This window comes from Marmota marmota, unplaced genomic scaffold, assembly GCF_001458135.2.
Source record: "Marmota marmota marmota unplaced genomic scaffold, marMar, whole genome shotgun sequence".
Lineage (NCBI taxonomy): Eukaryota > Metazoa > Chordata > Mammalia > Rodentia > Sciuridae > Marmota > Marmota marmota.
Window position 1 is genome coordinate 42,738,270 of NW_025999977.1, and position 17,122 is coordinate 42,755,391.

At 34.9% G+C, this 17,122-nt stretch overlaps 1 protein-coding gene across 1 annotated transcript in view; it reads right to left on the bottom strand.

The window, feature by feature from the left end:
* Nucleotides 1-4,607: 4,607 nt before the first annotated feature.
* Ubxn2a (UBX domain protein 2A) overlaps nt 4,608-17,122 on the bottom strand; it is a 15,133-nt gene continuing 2,618 nt past the window's right edge. Inside the window, exons 2-5 of the mRNA XM_015479935.2 lie at nt 14,854-14,907; nt 10,372-10,510; nt 5,367-5,473; nt 4,608-4,725 (exon numbers count right to left, since the gene is read on the bottom strand). Of these exons, the coding sequence (XP_015335421.2) occupies nt 4,620-4,725; nt 5,367-5,473; nt 10,372-10,510; nt 14,854-14,894 (393 nt within the window). The 5' untranslated portion in view covers nt 14,895-14,907 and the 3' untranslated portion in view covers nt 4,608-4,619. The remainder of the gene's footprint in view (nt 4,726-5,366; nt 5,474-10,371; nt 10,511-14,853; nt 14,908-17,122) is intronic.

The following is a 17,122-nucleotide window of genomic DNA, read 5'->3' on the forward strand; positions in this document are numbered from 1 at the left end:
TTGCTCATGTGAGGCGAGCACTCTACTACTGAGTCATAACCCCAGCCCATACTTTTTAGAGACAATCATACTGTTCCCCAGACTGGACTTGAACTCTTGCTTGAGCAAATCTCCTGCCTCAGCCTCCCTGTGTGGCTGGGACTACAGGCACATGCTTCAAAGTCATTATTTTTAAGTAAATAAATTTGGTAGGGATTGAACTCAGGGGCACTCGACTACTGAACCACACCCTCAGCCCTATTTTGTATTTTATTTAGAGATAGGCTATCACTGAGTTGCTTAGCACCTAGATAAGTTGCTGAGGCTGGTTTTGAACTTGCAATCTTCCTGCCTCGACCTCCTGAGTTGCTGGGATTATAGGCCTGTGCCACCATGCTGAACCAAATAAATATTTTAAAACTAAATTTTTGGAGCCAGTGCTGTAGTACATGATAGTAATCATGCCTACTGGGGAAGCTGAGGCACGAGGTTCCAGAGTTCAAGAAGTACCTGGGCAACAGAGCCAAATCCTGTCACAAAAATAAACAAATAAGTAAATTAAAAAACTTTGAATTTTTAGTATTCTGTTGATATATATAACCCACATAAAACAAAAGGTCTTGAGACCAAAAGCCTTACAGCATCCATCCAGCACTCTATGAACATTAGTGTTGATATAGGCCACTTAATCTGCAGCACATTCAACATATACTCTGATATGATTCATTTGCAAAAAAGCTTCCTATGCTTACTTCTAAGCCAGGGGTTTTAATCTGATTGAAATTTTGAAGTTTAACTGGTTTTAGTTAAAAGCCTAAGATGTTTTGGTGACATTAGAATGTAATAAATAATCTTTTAATGTATACATAAAGGATATATGAAATAGAAAAACTGACTTCACGTGATACATTAAATTCCTACCCAGGCACAGTGGCACATACCTGATATCCCAGAGACTTAGAAGGATGAAGCAGGAGGATTGCAAGAGGCCAGCCTCAGAAACTTAGCAAGATACTGTCTTAAAAATAAAAAGGGCTGGGAATGTAGTTAGTGTTACAGAGCCCCGGGTTTGATCCCAGCACCCAAAACCAAACCAAAACAAAACACCACCCCACTAAAACAAATAAAAAACCATCCATCTATCCATTCCCAATTAAATAAAAGATAGAGGGCACTGAGGATGTGGCTCAGTAGAGCACTTCCTTAGCATTTGGACACACTATGTTTGATCCCCAGCACTGCAAAAAAAAAAGAAAGATAAGTAAAAATAAAAAATTATACTATTAGAAGTACAGAAATGTGTGGGTATGTTAATATTGACGTTATATTAAGACACTCACTTTTATTCCTAAATAAAAATATAACTTAGATATTGTTGCCAAATTAATCTTCCTACACTTTCGATTATATCCCAGTTATAAAATAATTACACTGATGCCTTTAACCTGCCATATATAATTTTTAAACATATTGCTATTTAAAAACTCTTGTGATAGCTAACATTTAAAATAAATACCTGCTGTTTGGAAATGTTTCAGTGATTAAAGCAGTGAATATTTTTATTTGTTTATACGATATTAATATTCTAAATGATATAGCTACTTAACATACTGTATGTTATGAATTGTTTTTTAAAAAATATTTTTAGTTGTAGACAGACACAATACCTTTATTTTATTTATTTATTTTTAGGTGGTGCTGAGGATCAAACCCAGTGCCTCACACGTGTTAGGCAAGTGCTCTGCCACTGAGCTACAACCTCAGCCCTGATGAACTGGTTTTTGAAAGTAAGTATATTTTTCTTATTGAGTAGCCTTCTGGAAAAAGTACATTAAATATAGCTTCTAGTCATGTTACTTCCTTAACTTAAAATTATTCAAAACTCTTTTCCTCAGAAGAGGGTTAAACAGCACTCACACCAAAAGTCACGTGAATCTGATGTGTCCTCTCTCCCATTTTTGCATGTCCACTTACAACCGTCATTTCTCTGCAAAATTTCTACTTAGTCTCTTAAAAATCAGTTCTATGAAAATTCTCTGAGAGGTTCGACAGTTTTTTTGAGTCTCTGAATAATCACAGCATTCTGTAAATCTGCTTCTTCCACTGTGAGTGTCTCATCTAGCAATTTGAGGAAAGGAAGAGCCGTTGCCAGGGAAAAGGGAGGACTTCTTTGAGATCCTTGGTATTTTTCAATGAAGTCTTTGATGTGGCTTACCCTGTAAAACAGTACAAATGAAAACTTGAAATTAGCTAAATCTAAGGCAATAACAACTTGTGAAGCTCCTGGGTATGGAAAATACAGAATAATCAAAATATTATATGATATCAGTGATCATCATTTGGGTTTTTTTTTTTTTTTGCAGTGCTGGGTATGGAACCCAGGGTCCTGCACATGCTAGGGAAGGAAAAGATCTACTACTGAGCTACATATCTAGCCTTGGATTATCCTTTTAAAGGTTGACCCTATATATCTGAAGGTGGGAAGGAATTACTATTAGTTTTCTTAGGTATGACAAGGGTATTATGGCTACATTTGAAAAAAAAAATCTGGGGCTGGGGATGTGGCTCAAGCAGTAGCGCGCTCGCCTGGCATGCGTGCGGCCCGGGTTCGATCCTCAGCACCACATACAAACAAAGATGTTGTGTCCACCGAAAAACTAAAAAATAAATATTAAAAAATTCTCTCTCTCTAAAAAATAAATAAATAAATAAATAAATAAATAAAAATAAGTTCAGAGCCGGCCTCATCAACTTAGCAAGAACCTGTTTCAAAAAATAAAATAGGTTGGGGATGTGGCTCAGTGGTTAAATGCCCCTGGGTTCAATCCCTGTCACCAAAAAAGGAAAAGGAAAACTATATATGCATTTTTTCTCTCTTTTTTTTTTTTTTGCAGTGCTGCGAATCAGAGTCTTACACATGCTAAGCACATGTCCAACTAAGAGCTACATTTAATATATAAGCAATTAATTTCCCTGAGGAGGTTTCCACAAAGGAAAAACTTTAAATAACTGATTTTTTTCTGACAAATAACATAAATTCACTTAATATATTTTACTTGTGTACATTTATTTATTTATTTGGGTACTGGGGATTTAACCCAGGGGTGCTTGGCTCCTGAGCCACACTCCCTGTCCTTTCTTAAATTTTGAGATAGGGCCTCACTGAGTTGCTGAGGCTGGTCTCAAACTTGTGATCCTCCTGCCTTAGCCTCCTAAATTGCTGGGATTAAGGAGTGTGCCAGCCCACCAGGCTCTTGTGTACTTTTATGAAATATACTTTCACACATAGATAAAAGTTTTAAATTTTTTATTGAATTTTTTCTAAAAATATGTGAATTAAAAATGTAAATGTGTAAAATTAAGATGTGAATGTCTGTCAGTTTGCAAACCTTGGTATAGACTCTCCTAGATTTTCTCTATATTTATTATTCCATATAATTTAATTGTTTTTCCATTTGGGTTGAACATCAACTCAACGAATGGGAGAAGATATTTGTAATCATGTATCTAATAAGGGAATTGAATCTAGAATATATAAAGAACTCTTCCAGGGCTGAGATGTAGCTTAAAAGGCCCTGGGTTTGATGCCCAGCAACACACAGACATATGGAGAATGCTGGCAACTCAGTAAAAAGGCAAATAATCCAGTTTTAAAATAGGCAAAGAAAAAAAAATGACAGAATTTGACCAAGCATTTTTCCAATGAAGATATGCAGCCAATAAACACATGAAAGCCATTCAATATTACTGATCAAATAATGGGAAATGCAAATCAAAACTGGAATGACATACCACTCTACATCCACTAGGATGGCTATAATTTTAAAAAGCAGACACTGACAAAGGTTAGTGGGGATATGGAAAAACTGCAGACCTTATACAGTGCTGTTAAATGGGGCAGCCACTTTGGAATCCAGCTTGGAAGTTTTTTGTTAAGTTAAACATAGAATTAACATTTCCAAGGAGAGACAGTGGAGTGAATCTGACAGAACTTTCCCATATACATAAATGAATATACCACAGTGAATCTCACATTGTGTACATCCACAAGAAACTAATTAAAAAAAAAACCAAAAAACAACTATGGGTAAATGGCAGAAAGATCAGAAGAGGAAAGGGAGGAGGAGGTGGGGGGAGGGAGATATATTCCATGCTTTTATAATTACGTTAAGATGAATTCGACTGTCATGTATAACCAAAAAGAACCAATAAAATGATAGAGTGCCTGCCAAGAATTCATGAAACCAGACACAAAAGGCCACACACCATGTGATTCCATTTATATGCAATATCTAGAATATGAAAATCCATAGGGATGAAAAGCAGATAACTGGTTATGAAGGGCTATAGGGAAGGGGAAATGGAGAGTGACTTCTAGTATCAAGTTTCTTTTTGTGATAATGAACATATTCTAAGTGATAACTGTTGCACAACTCTGTAAATATATTAAAAATACTGAATTATATACTTTAAAGGTATGAATTATGGTAACCTCTCAACAAAGCTGTTATTTAAAAATACTTAAATTCTAGAATAGTCAAAGGTGTTTTTATTTATTTATTATTATGTTTTACTATTTTGCAATACTGGGGGTTAAACCTAGGGGTGTTCTACCACTGAGCTAACATCCCCACCTCATTTTATTTTGAGTAGGGTTGCCCAGGCTGGCCTTGAACTTGCAATCCTCCTGCCTCAGCCTTCCAACTAGCTAGTATTACAGGTCCAGGTCTGTGCATCTGCATCCAGCTCAAATACATATAAAAATAAACAGAAAAAATATTGTGTCCATCTACAACTAAAAAAATTTTTTTTAAATCCCTTATGAATGTTAACAATGTTATGGCACATACTTAATATATAAGCAATTAATTTCCCTGGGGAGGTTTTCACAAAGGACAAATTATAAATAAGGGTCATTGTTGTGATAAAATAATATGAAGGTATATTAAAATATTTCACAACGATGTTCAGAAAATAAACATGCATATTATGTATAAATCTATACATGAAAATGACAACGAAATTCAACAAAAATGTTAATAGAGTTACTTCTGGGTTGTTAAATAACACTTAGAATCACAAATACATTATAAACCGCAATTTCATAGACTCTAAAGACAACTAAACATAAGTATCAAATAACAAATAAGAGGTGGTATTAAGAAATATTTAGAAAAGTTTAAGATTTTGGTTGATGAGAATTTAAGCCTCTAAATTTTTTAAAAATTATAGTGTGACTTTCTTAAGAAAACTTGTCTTATAAAAAATGCTAATTCACAAAAGTATCTGTGAATGTATAGTGGTGTATGATCAACATTAAAAAGGATTCTTCCATAGAATCCTTTAATGTTGCCTAAAATATCCTTCTATTTACAAAGACTGCTTACCCTTTTTTGATAGAGTTCAGAAACTGCTGACTTGCACAATCAGAATAACTTCTAAAATCATCATTGACTGTGAATCCATTTTTCCATAATTTTATACTTACATCTACCTGCAAAGCAGTAAGAAGAAAAATGTATTATGTTACTAAAATGTAATAGTAATTTAAAAGTTCTTTGAAAATTTTTATCATTATACATTTTATATATTAAGAACTCCAAATGTAAAATATAAAAAATTATGTCTATACATAATTCATATGATATGAATTATGTTTCATAATGAAGATAATTTAAAATAAATGCTTTTAGAATGCTTTACTACTGAGCTACATCCCCAGCCCTTTTATAATTTTTTTTTTTTATTTTGTGACAGGGTTTCATTAACTTGCTTACAGCCACTCTAAGTTGGCTGCTGGAATTATAGGTGTGCACCATCATGCCCATCTTTTAAAAAGTTTTATGGGATTTTTTTTTTTTGGTACTGAGGATTAACCCAGGGGTGCTAAACCACTGAGCCACGTCCCAAGCTCTTTTTGAGACAGGGTCTCGTTAAGTTGCTGAGGTCCATGCTAAATTGCTGAGATTGGTATTGAATTTGCAATTCTCCTGGCTTAGCCTCCCAAGTCGCTGGGATTACAGGCATGCACCACTGTATCTCATTTTCTAATTGTACTCTTAAAGAGACAAAAAGCAACGACCAATTAATCACTATTCCCTCATATATAAAATACTATTGTTAGACTATTTTTAATCAATAGTTCATCTGTTAGTGTTTTCTGCTTATAAGAACAATATTTATTTACTCATTTAGTCAAAGAAGCAAGGTAAGTCACTACAGAAATATAGAAAGGTTTAGAAATACAGCAGAATGCATGGATGCTTCAGGCTGAACACAAGACTGAAAAACTAGACAATATTAAAAGAAGACCAACCTCATTTACATTTATTCAATTTATTATACATTCAATATATGTTTAATGAGTGCGTAATATGTAACAAACACTCATTAAGGTGCTGGGGGAAAATAATAATAGCATAAACAGTTGGCCTTCTGTATCTATGGGTTCCACACACATGCATTCAAGCACCCACAGATCAAACAGGAAGAAAATTTACATTTATAATAAACATGTACATTTTTGTCATTATTCCTTACACAATATATCACACAACAACCATTTACATAGTATTAGGTGTATCTAGAGATAATGTGAAGTATAGGGGAAAAAGTGAGCAGATTGTATGTGATTTGAATCCTAAAGGATTCAAACTGGGTGTGGGAAGCATGCACCTATAGTCCCAGAACTCAAGAAGCTGAGGCAGAAGGACCACATGATCTCAGGGGTTTGAGAAGATCCTGGATAACATAGTGAGACCCCCATGTTTAAAAAAAGAAAGAAAACTGAAAACAGGAACTTAAGCATCCTCAAGGGGTCCTGGGACCAATCTTCTGCCAAAGATTTACTGAATACTAAGAAATTAGAGTATTGTTAGTATATATGGTGTGCAGGTACATGCCCACACACAGTCGTATGTATATACATACACATAGAGAACACTGTGTACATATTCAATGTGTACCAGACACTGATAAGAAGCACTCTCCCTATGTAACCTTATTTATTCCTCCCAACATCTATATAAAGTAGGTATTATTATCCTATTTTTATGGACAGAGAACCAGAAACACAGAATATTAATTAAATTATCCAGTGCTAAACAGCTGGTAAGGTGTGGAGCTGGGACATGAACCCAAAGAGGCTGTGCCCAGAAGCCATATTCTTTCCTTTTCAAGAGGTTGAAGGGTACTAGGGATTGAACCCAGCTCCCTGTGCATGCTTAGTCTGGGTTCCATAGTGAGGAACACTCCCAGCCCCACAGCCTGTCCTCTTAGGTCACTGTACTTTACTATTCTTTAATGCCTGACAACCAAACCACCAAGTCTCTGCTTTCATGGTACTCAGATAAGACTGAGAACAAATAGAAAAGAGCACATAAAAAAGACACCGAAGAGAAGAAATTTCAAAACAAAATCCCCAAAATGATCATTAATATGATCACATAAGATGATTATTCAAAAAGGGAGTGGGAAGGAAAAATTCCAGGAACAAGAGAGGTCTTGAAAACTGAATACAACAAAAATGAAGTAAAAGGGTTGAATTTAAGGTTCATAAAACATTAAAATAAAACAATAAAAGTGAAAATAGAAAAAATAAGAAATGAAGAGGCTCAGTCCAAGAAGTCTAAGTTGGAACATTTACAGACAGAACAGGTAACAGAGGAACAAAACAGCAATGAGAAAATGTCCCAGAATGGTAAGGCACATTTCTGGATTGAATGAGTGGAAAAGGACCCACATCACGGCCCATAAGAACACCAGGTTAAAGGGAAGACTCCAGAAGCTTGCAGGGAGCCAAATGCTGCATACAAAGGCTCAGGTGTTGGAATGCCAGTCTGTCAATCAAGTATGAATGCAGAAAAGAGGAAAATTCAGGCTTACAAGGTTTTAACTCATGCATTCCCCAGGTTCTCTTTTTTCACACACACTTTTGCCTTGTTTCCCCCTCATCTGCCACCCCTCCCTCAACCCCCCAGGCCAAGGACCAAACCCAGGGCCTTGGGCGCTAGTCAAGTGCTCTGCCTGAATTAAATAATCCCAACCCCTGACATGCCACCACTCCCCCACAACCCGGTGTGCCCCCCAATACTGGGGACTGATCCCAGGGGCATTCTCCCACCGAGCTACGTCCCCAGCCCTTTTCACTTTTTATTTTGAAATATGGTCTTGCTAAGTTGCTAAGGGTGGCCTGGAATTTGTGATCCTCCTGCCTCAGTTCTCCAGTTGTTGGATTACAGGTGCATGACATCAAGCCTGCCTCCACATATACACTTTATCATAAACCTACCTCAAGAATTTCTTGAGGTAAATTCTTATTAATTTCAATGAAAAATTTAAAAGCAACATGGAAGAGAAATATACTACAAAGTCATAAAAGACATAACAGTGATAACTGATTTAATCCCAAATTAACTATGATAGACTAATGAGACGAAGTGGTTCGGGAAGAGGGAGAAGGCAGATAATGAGAGCTAAATCCTCATTTCTTTTCTTTTCTTTTTTTTCTATTTTTGTGGTGCTGTGGATTGAACCAAGAGTTTCCTACATGGTATCCAAGCACACTACCACTGAACTTTTTCCCAGCCTACTAAATCATTATTTTCTATAATAAAAAGTCAATGCACATAGTTTGACAATCCGAAAAAAATCAACAATTATCATTATTAGTATATAATTAGAAACATAAAGCTCATACCAAAAGAAATAGCCAAGAATTGTAAGTAGCTGTCTCTTGGAAGTGGACATAATGGTCAAGGAGGAACAGGTCTGCTACTTTTTGATATAAGCCTATCAGAACTCTTAGATTTTAAATTTTTACAACTTTTTTTCCAACTTTGATAAAATTTTAAATCAATTTAAAAAGTGAATCATAATCAAGGTTTTCTTTCACAAATACTTTTAATATCAAACTTCAAAAAGTGAGCTGAGGGGCTGGGGATGTGGCTCAGCTGTAGAGTGTCCCCAAGTTCAACTCCAAGTATCACAAAACAACTGAAAAACAAACAAACAAAAAACCCTAACCACCTTGTAATATAGATATGTAGTTAAACAAAGCAGCTATTATTTAAAAAAAAATTTTTTGTAGTTGTAGATGAACATCATACTTCTTTATTTTTTTATGTGGTACTAAGGATGGAACCCAGTACCTCACACATGCTAGGCCACAGCCTCAGCCCTCAAAGCAGTTATTTTAATAATCTTTCCAGGATATTCTTTTGACATGTCATCAAAATTTAATAAGTGGTAATATCTCAAAATTTAGTTGAGAATTTGAATGTGAAACCTGAAACTTTTTAGTGATTTCTTTTTCCATATGCTTGTTACATTAATATATGTGACACTTTCACTTTTTAACTCATGCATGATTCTATAATGTTCTATACACTGGTAATCTGGAAAATACTGGTTCCTTAAGTTCATTATATGATAAAGCTATAGACATTAAAACGATACTGACACTGATCTCATCAGGAAATTCTGTAAATGTTGAGAAGCTGCCAAGTACATGATTGAAATGTTCCAAATTCTTAGTTTTACTATAAAAGTTGGTTAAGTAAAATTTTACCATTTGCACACAAATATTAAAAGTTGAATTCCTTCAAGTGCCAGGCTCTCTTTATTTATTATGAGAAAATATCTGCCAAAATCCCACGTTTGAATAACTGTAGTCTATGCATAAATCATTCTTTCAGACAAAAACTATATGCCATGAAAAAGCAGATAGTTCAATCTGTACCTCAAACAACTGCACTTTTCCATATGATATTTCTGTATACTGCAGAAATGCTTTCTGTGGGGCTGGGGATGTATGTAGCTCAGTGGTAATGTGCTTGTCTAACCTGAGTGAGGGCCCTCTAACTCCAGCACCACAAAAAAAAACAAAAACAAAAACAAAAAAACACACACAAACACACACACAGAATTGCTTTGTGTTTATTTCACATTTTGTCAAACAGAATATTAATGATATATATTCAATGTTTAGGATTAATAAATCTTTGATTTGCTGGGTGTGGTAGTATACGCATGTAATCTCAGCTACTTGAGAGGTTGAGGTAGGAGGATCACAATTCTAGGCCAGACAGGGCAACTTAGAGAGACTCTGTCTCAAAATAAAATTAAAAAGTTTTACTGTTTCATCAAGGGTATTAATTGAAACCACTGTTTTTTCTTTTTAAGAATACAATAATTTCTACTTCAATTTGCTGTCACTGCCTTGAATCCTGCTAATATTTGCATAATTTTACCCATCATTACTTCTGCAACATCTATGAAAGATCAACACAGTGTAGGTGGTAAATAATATCTTTACTATTAGGAAAACAGGGATCCTCTAAAAGATCCTTATTTTGAGAAATACCAGAAGATTAAAAAGTAATAGACATTTACCTCTTTCTTCTGTTCAGTAGGGGACAAGCATTTGGCACCAACCTTCTGAGCTTCCTCAAAAAGGCTATCAACAAAATATTCACAATTTGTTTGTTGATTATCACTAAGAGGTTGATTGTTGGATCCTGTTTCAGAAACCCTAAGCAAAGAAACAAAGAAAGCACTACTCATTACCAGAGCTCTAAAAATATATAGAAGTTCTTCTAATTAAGGGATGTTGAACTGAGATGCTACCTCCAAGTCTGTGGTTCAGGTCCCCTTCTAAGTTAATATAAGATGTCACTAAGATGTAGACCCTACCGCCTATCTCACAAAGTGGTTGTGAAAATTAAATGCAAATACATATAAAAGTCTGTAGATGGTCTATAGTTAAGTCCTGTACACGTATTGGCACACAGAAAGCTCACAAATATTATATCATTATAATCACTTTGTACTTTCTGATATCTGCTTCTTTTGTTCAGAAAGCAGTTGGTGCTTAATAACTAATTAACAAACACAAAGCCACTAAAGCTGAGCAGGTAGAGTAGCTTAAGTTTTACTCCTTCATATTATCTATTAAACTTTATCTTGTGAATTCAAATGAATAAGAAATAGTTTATAAGAGGTTCAGAGTTGAGTGAGTGGAGATATAGGAACAGATATAATACAAAATGAATATAATAAGAGACATTTATGAGATACAGCTTAAAAAATCACAGTTCTGGCTTCACTGAACAGGTGACAATGAGTTTCACATGTAAGAAACTATAAGGGGACAGAAAAAAAAAAAGGGTAGGAAAGGCATTATGAACAACTCTATCCCACAAAAAAATTTAACTTAGATAAAATGACTAATTCCTTGAAAGGTAGAATCTATTGAAGTTCACTTAAGGAATAACAGAAAATCTGAATAAACTTGTATATTAATGAAGTAGAATCAATAATTAATAATTTTCCAAAACAGAAGGATGGGGCTTGGATGCGTTCACTAATTAATTCTACTAAACAATTAAGGAAAAAATGATACAGATTCTCTACAATCTCTTCCAGAAAACAGAAGCAAACAGAAAACTATGAGAATGGCATTACCCTCATACTAAAACCACACAAAGATATTTATGAGAAAAGAAAATATCAGAAAATGTCTTTCATGATCATAGATGTAAAATTCCTCCACAAAACATTAGCTGGGCACTGTAACCTCAGGGACTTGGGAGGCTGACACAGGAGGATCACAAGTTCAAAGCCAGACTCAGCAAAAGAAAGGTGCTAAGCAAGTCAGTGAGACCCGTCTCTAAATAAAATACAAAATAGGGCTGGAAATGTGGCTCAGTGGTTAAGTGTCCCTGAATTCAATCCCTAATACCCACCCCCCAAAAATTAACAAATGTAATCCAACAATGTGTTAAAAGGATTATATACCACAACCAGGTAGGATTTATTGTAGTTTATGCAAGTCTGATTCAATATCTGAAAATCAACTAATGTAATCTGTCCTTTAATAGGCTAAAGAAGAAAAATAATATGATTAAAGCCAACATATGAAGGAAAAAGCACTGACAACATCCAACACCCATTTAGGATAAAAGCTCCATGGCCTAGGAATAGAGGAGACTTCTTCTACTTGCATTTCCCTGATAACTAGTGACACTGGACATCTTTTCTTGATGTGGTGGTGCATGTCTGTAATCCCAGTGACATGGGAGGCTGAGGCAAGAGGATCTCAAATTCAAGGCCAGCCTCACCAACTTAGGGCCTATCTTCAAATAAAAAATAAGAAGGACTGGGAACTCAATGGTAAAGCACCCCTGGGTTCAATCCCCAGCACAAAAACAAAACAACAACAACAAAGACATTGGACATCTTTACATAATCATTGGCCATTTGTATGTCTTCTTTGGAAGTCCTTAGCCCATTTTAAAAATCAGATTATTAGGTTTTTTTCTTTTTTTGCTTTTGAGTTGTAGGAGAAAGTTAACCCTTTATCAGATACATGGTTTGCAAATTCTTCCCATTCTGTAGTTTGTCTTTTCATTCTGTCCATGTTTCCTTTGCATCAGGTGAGGGACTATGAAATACCTATTTTAGCTGCAAAACAACCTCTTTTGCTCACTTTCTAATTCTACCTGGTTCTCTATAAATAAGAGTGTCAGCTGTTGTCCAAATAAGTGAAGGATTTGCATCTCTGTACACTTTGGTAGCACATACAATGAATATAGAGTTTCACTATTGTATTTGAACTGTTGAACAGTTTTTTTTTTTTTTTTTTTAAAGAAATCAGTCTTCAACTTTTGCCAACTGTTGTTTTTAACAAAATATTCATTGGGCTGGGGATGTGGCTCAAGTGGTAACGCGCTCGCCTGGCATGCGCAGGGCGCTGGGTTCAATCCTCAGCACCACATAAAAATAAAATAAAGATGTTGTGTCCACTGAAAACTAAAAAATAAATATTAAAAAAATTCTCTCTCTCTCAAAAAAAATTCATTCATTTATTTATTGTGGTACAGGCATTCATTCTTTCATTGTGATACTGCAGCCCTTTTTATTTTGAGACAGGGTCTTGATAAATTGCACAAGGTAATCTGGAACTTGCAATTCTCTTGCCTCAGTTTTTTAGTTGCTGGGATTGCCAAGCATCTGCCACTATGCACAGTTTAAACAAATCAATTTGTAACACTTAAACAAATCAATTGAAAAATTTAAACAAATCAATTTGTCACAAAAAAGATTACAAATGTGCCAGGTGCAGTGGTCCACAACTGTAGCCCCTTACACTTGGGAGGCTGAGGCAGGAGGACCACAAGTTTAAGACCAGCCTGGACAAAATAATGAGACCCACATCTTATAAATAAATAAATAACAAAAAACAAAACAACAGCAGCACAAAGCAACACTAGGCTCATCTCCAATAAACCTGCATGGTGGACAACACTTCATATGTGTTATCACAACTTATTACTAGGGGAATTAAGTGCATCCTGTGACTCCATTATCAGAGAACTCTTGGAAGTTTGTATATGATTTGCCCTAGGCTATGTCCCACGTATTTTCGCACCTTGTAACTCTTCACTGCAATAAATTATAGCCATAAATAAGACTATGAAGACTACATACTAAATCCTGTGACTCCTCCTAAAAAACAAAAATGAAACCTGAGAGTGGTCTTGTTCTCAGACACAATCTCACAATTATATAATAAATACAATTATATAATAAATAATCAAATTTATATAAACCAATAAATGCCCAAATGGGGGGGATACAAATATTTCTTTGGTGTGGTATCTATCTTTTTTTTTTTTGGTACCCCTTGAACCCGGGGGTGCTCAATCACTAATCACTAAGTCACATCCCTGGCCCTCTTTTTATTTTTAGACAGGATCTTGCTAAGTAGCTGAGGTTAGTCTTGAATTTGTGATCCTTCTGCCTCAGTCTCCTGATTTTTTGGGATTACAGGTATGCTCCAACATGCCTGGCCAGTTCTGACTTCTTAAAATGTATTGTAAATAAATGAAATTTACCTTGCCAAGTTTTTAAAACAATGAGGATAAGACAAAAATAAATATTTAACTTTAGATAAGCGAGAATAAAACATCCTATATTGATAAGAGCCATAGACTTTGCACTTACCATTTACTGAGGGCCAATACATGCTAATACTTTGCTAAGTGTATTGTATTCTTTATGTCATTCTCATAAAAACCATCTAGATAGGTAGATATTTACATTCCCATTTTATAGACATGATATCGAAATTCAATGAATCTACCTAAGTTGCCCATAGGTCAAAAAAGAAATAGAAGGCAAAGATAGGATTTAAACCTATGTTTATCAGACTCCAAAACCATCATATTTCTACTATGTCTCCAAGATGGTATAAGAGGCTAATGAGGTAGTTAAACTTTTCACTTCTGAGAGGTAACGTGTGAATAGAGAGAAATTCAACACTTGTTTCAATTAATGAAAGATTTAGGGTTGGGGTCATGGCTCAAGGGTAGAGTGCTTGTGTAGCATGTGTGAGGCACTGGGTTTGATCCTCAGCACTGCATATAAAGAAATAAAATAAGTAAAGGTCCATCAACAACTAAAAACAAAAAAAATTCAAAAACAAAATAAAAGATTTAGTAATTTCATTACAATCTGTTCAATGAAGATATGGTTTAAAAAACTACTTCAAAATATAGTATTTATATACTACCATTTAAAAACTACTATTATTGTTTTTGCCTGTGGCTGCAGGTATTGCTCAGTGGTAGAAAGCTTGCCTAGTATGTGTAGGCTCTGGGTTCCATGCCCAGAACTGGGGATATATATTACTGTAAGATATTTACTATTATATATATATATTTTATGATTAGATAATTACCATTAGATATTTACTGAAGAAAATATACATACTTAAAACTTACTTTATTATCTTTGCCAGTGACATGTAATACAAATAGAGAATAATAATAACAAAAGCATTAACAAAGAAATTCATAATTTTAATTAACTTACCACTTCTCTTTTATACTTTCAAGATTATCTACTTCTTTCATTCTCTTTGTGTTACTATAAAAGTAAAAAAAACAAAAGCAAAAGTTCCCAATTTAGTATTTTAAACAAATCATTATTATGTATGCATCAATATATTTCAATATATAAATTATCAGGTAAGTCTGAAGTTGCATTAAAAGGGTCTTAGAAACAAGTGACCAAACTCAGAATTGTCATTTTTCATTTATAAAAAAAGCAATAATAAATATTAGCTTTGTATATAACTATCAAGATAGCCATCTCCCAACCCCTGAATAAAGTCTTTAGTATGTGTCATTTGAAAAAAATTATCATATATATATATATATATATACACACACACATATATATATACTTACATACACACACATATATATACTTACATACACACACATATATATACTTACACACACACATATATACATATGTGTATACATATATATCTATCAAATTTTTTTTTTCTAATGGTACTAAGGATTGAATTCAGAGGTGCTGTACCACTGAGCTACATCCCATCCCTTTTTAAATTTTGAGTCAGAGTCTAACTAGTTTTTTATTTTGAGTCAAGGTCTCACTAATTGCTAAGGCTGGCCTAGAATTTGTAATCCTGCTGCCTCAGTCTCCTAAGTCACTGGGATCACAGGCATGTGCCACCACGCCCAGCTGAAAAGAGTAATTTTTTATGTGCTAGTATGAAGAACCCTAGGGGAAAATAGAGCTTCCAGCATTCAAATTATTAGTAATATTATGTTTTGTTTGTAGATGGACAGCATGCCTTTATTTTATTTGTGTATTTTTTTTTAATGTGGTGCTGAGGATCAAACCCAGTGCCTCTCACGTCCAAGGCGAGAGCTCTGCCACTGAGCTCCAGCTCCAGCCCATGGTTGTTTTTATGAAACTATAGTACAAGGATAAAGGAGATGGTCTCCACCAGGAGACTCTCAGAGGACAGATGGCAGTCAGTAGCTAGAGATATTTTTGATTGTCACAACTAAGGAACAAGAATAATATTGCCCCCACAAGAAAGAATTATTCTGCCTGAAATGCAATAGTGTTTAAGTTGAGAAACCTGGAATAAGGCAAAGAAGTAATTATAATTATTGCTGAAAAGAAAAAAAAAAAAACAAGATATTTTTGGTCAGAGTTAAAGAGATACATAACAATCAAAGAAACCAAGGAAAATTCCTATTATCCTAAATTTTAAATTGGAAATATCAATAAACTCCTGTGTTTTTTCTTAAAAAATTACATATGAGTTCTGTCCACCTGAAAAGGCCCCAAAGCAACCATCAATCCAATTAACAATGAATAACTCTGGTGACAGATGTATGGTCTCCTAATATCATTTCCTAATAAAAGGAATCAACTTTTACTAGAGAAAAGGCTGACTTCGGATCTGGGATAGAAAATGTGCACTGGGTACCTGATATATCTTGCCATCTTGGATTAGTGTCAAAGGGATTCAGAAGTCAATTTGAAGAGGTTTATTCCTATTGGCCAGAGAATGGACCAAAAAAAAATTAAAAACTTAACATTAATTGAAACACAAGTATGAATTCATAATAATACTCATTTTTAAAAAAGAACTTGTTAATAGTCTTCTTTCAAGAATTCTAGAGTCCGAGTGAGGCACAGTGGTGTATACCTGAAATTCTAGTTACTCCAGAGGCTCAATCAGGAGAAGTTCCAGGCCTGTGTGGGCAACTCAGTAAGACCCTATTCCAAAATAAAAATCAAAGAGCTGGAAGTGGGGGTGGGGCTGGGGCTAAGTGGTAGAGCGCTTGCCTAGCATGTGTGAGGCACTGGGGTTTGAGGGAGGGAGGGAGGAAGGAAGGAAGGAAGGAAGGGTATTGAGTCCATCTACAACTAAAAAAATATTAAAAAATAATTAAATAAAAGGGCTGAGGAGATAAAATAAAACTAAAATTAAAAGTCAGGTGGTAGAATGCTTTCCTTCACGTGTGAGGCCCTGGGTTTAACCCACCACCACAAAAATAAAATAATAATAATAATAATAATAATAATAATAATAATAAATCTGGACTACTAGGATCCCAGCTCTGTGTATGTGGGAACTGAACCTAAGGGTGCTTTACCATTGACCTACATCCTCAGTCCTTTTTATTTTGAGACAGGGTCTCATTAAACTGCTGAGGCTAGCCTGGAACTTGCCACCCTCCTGCCTTAGCCTGAGTAGCTGGGATTACAGATTGTGCCACCAGCTGCTGCTGCCTTTTTTTTTTTTTTTTTT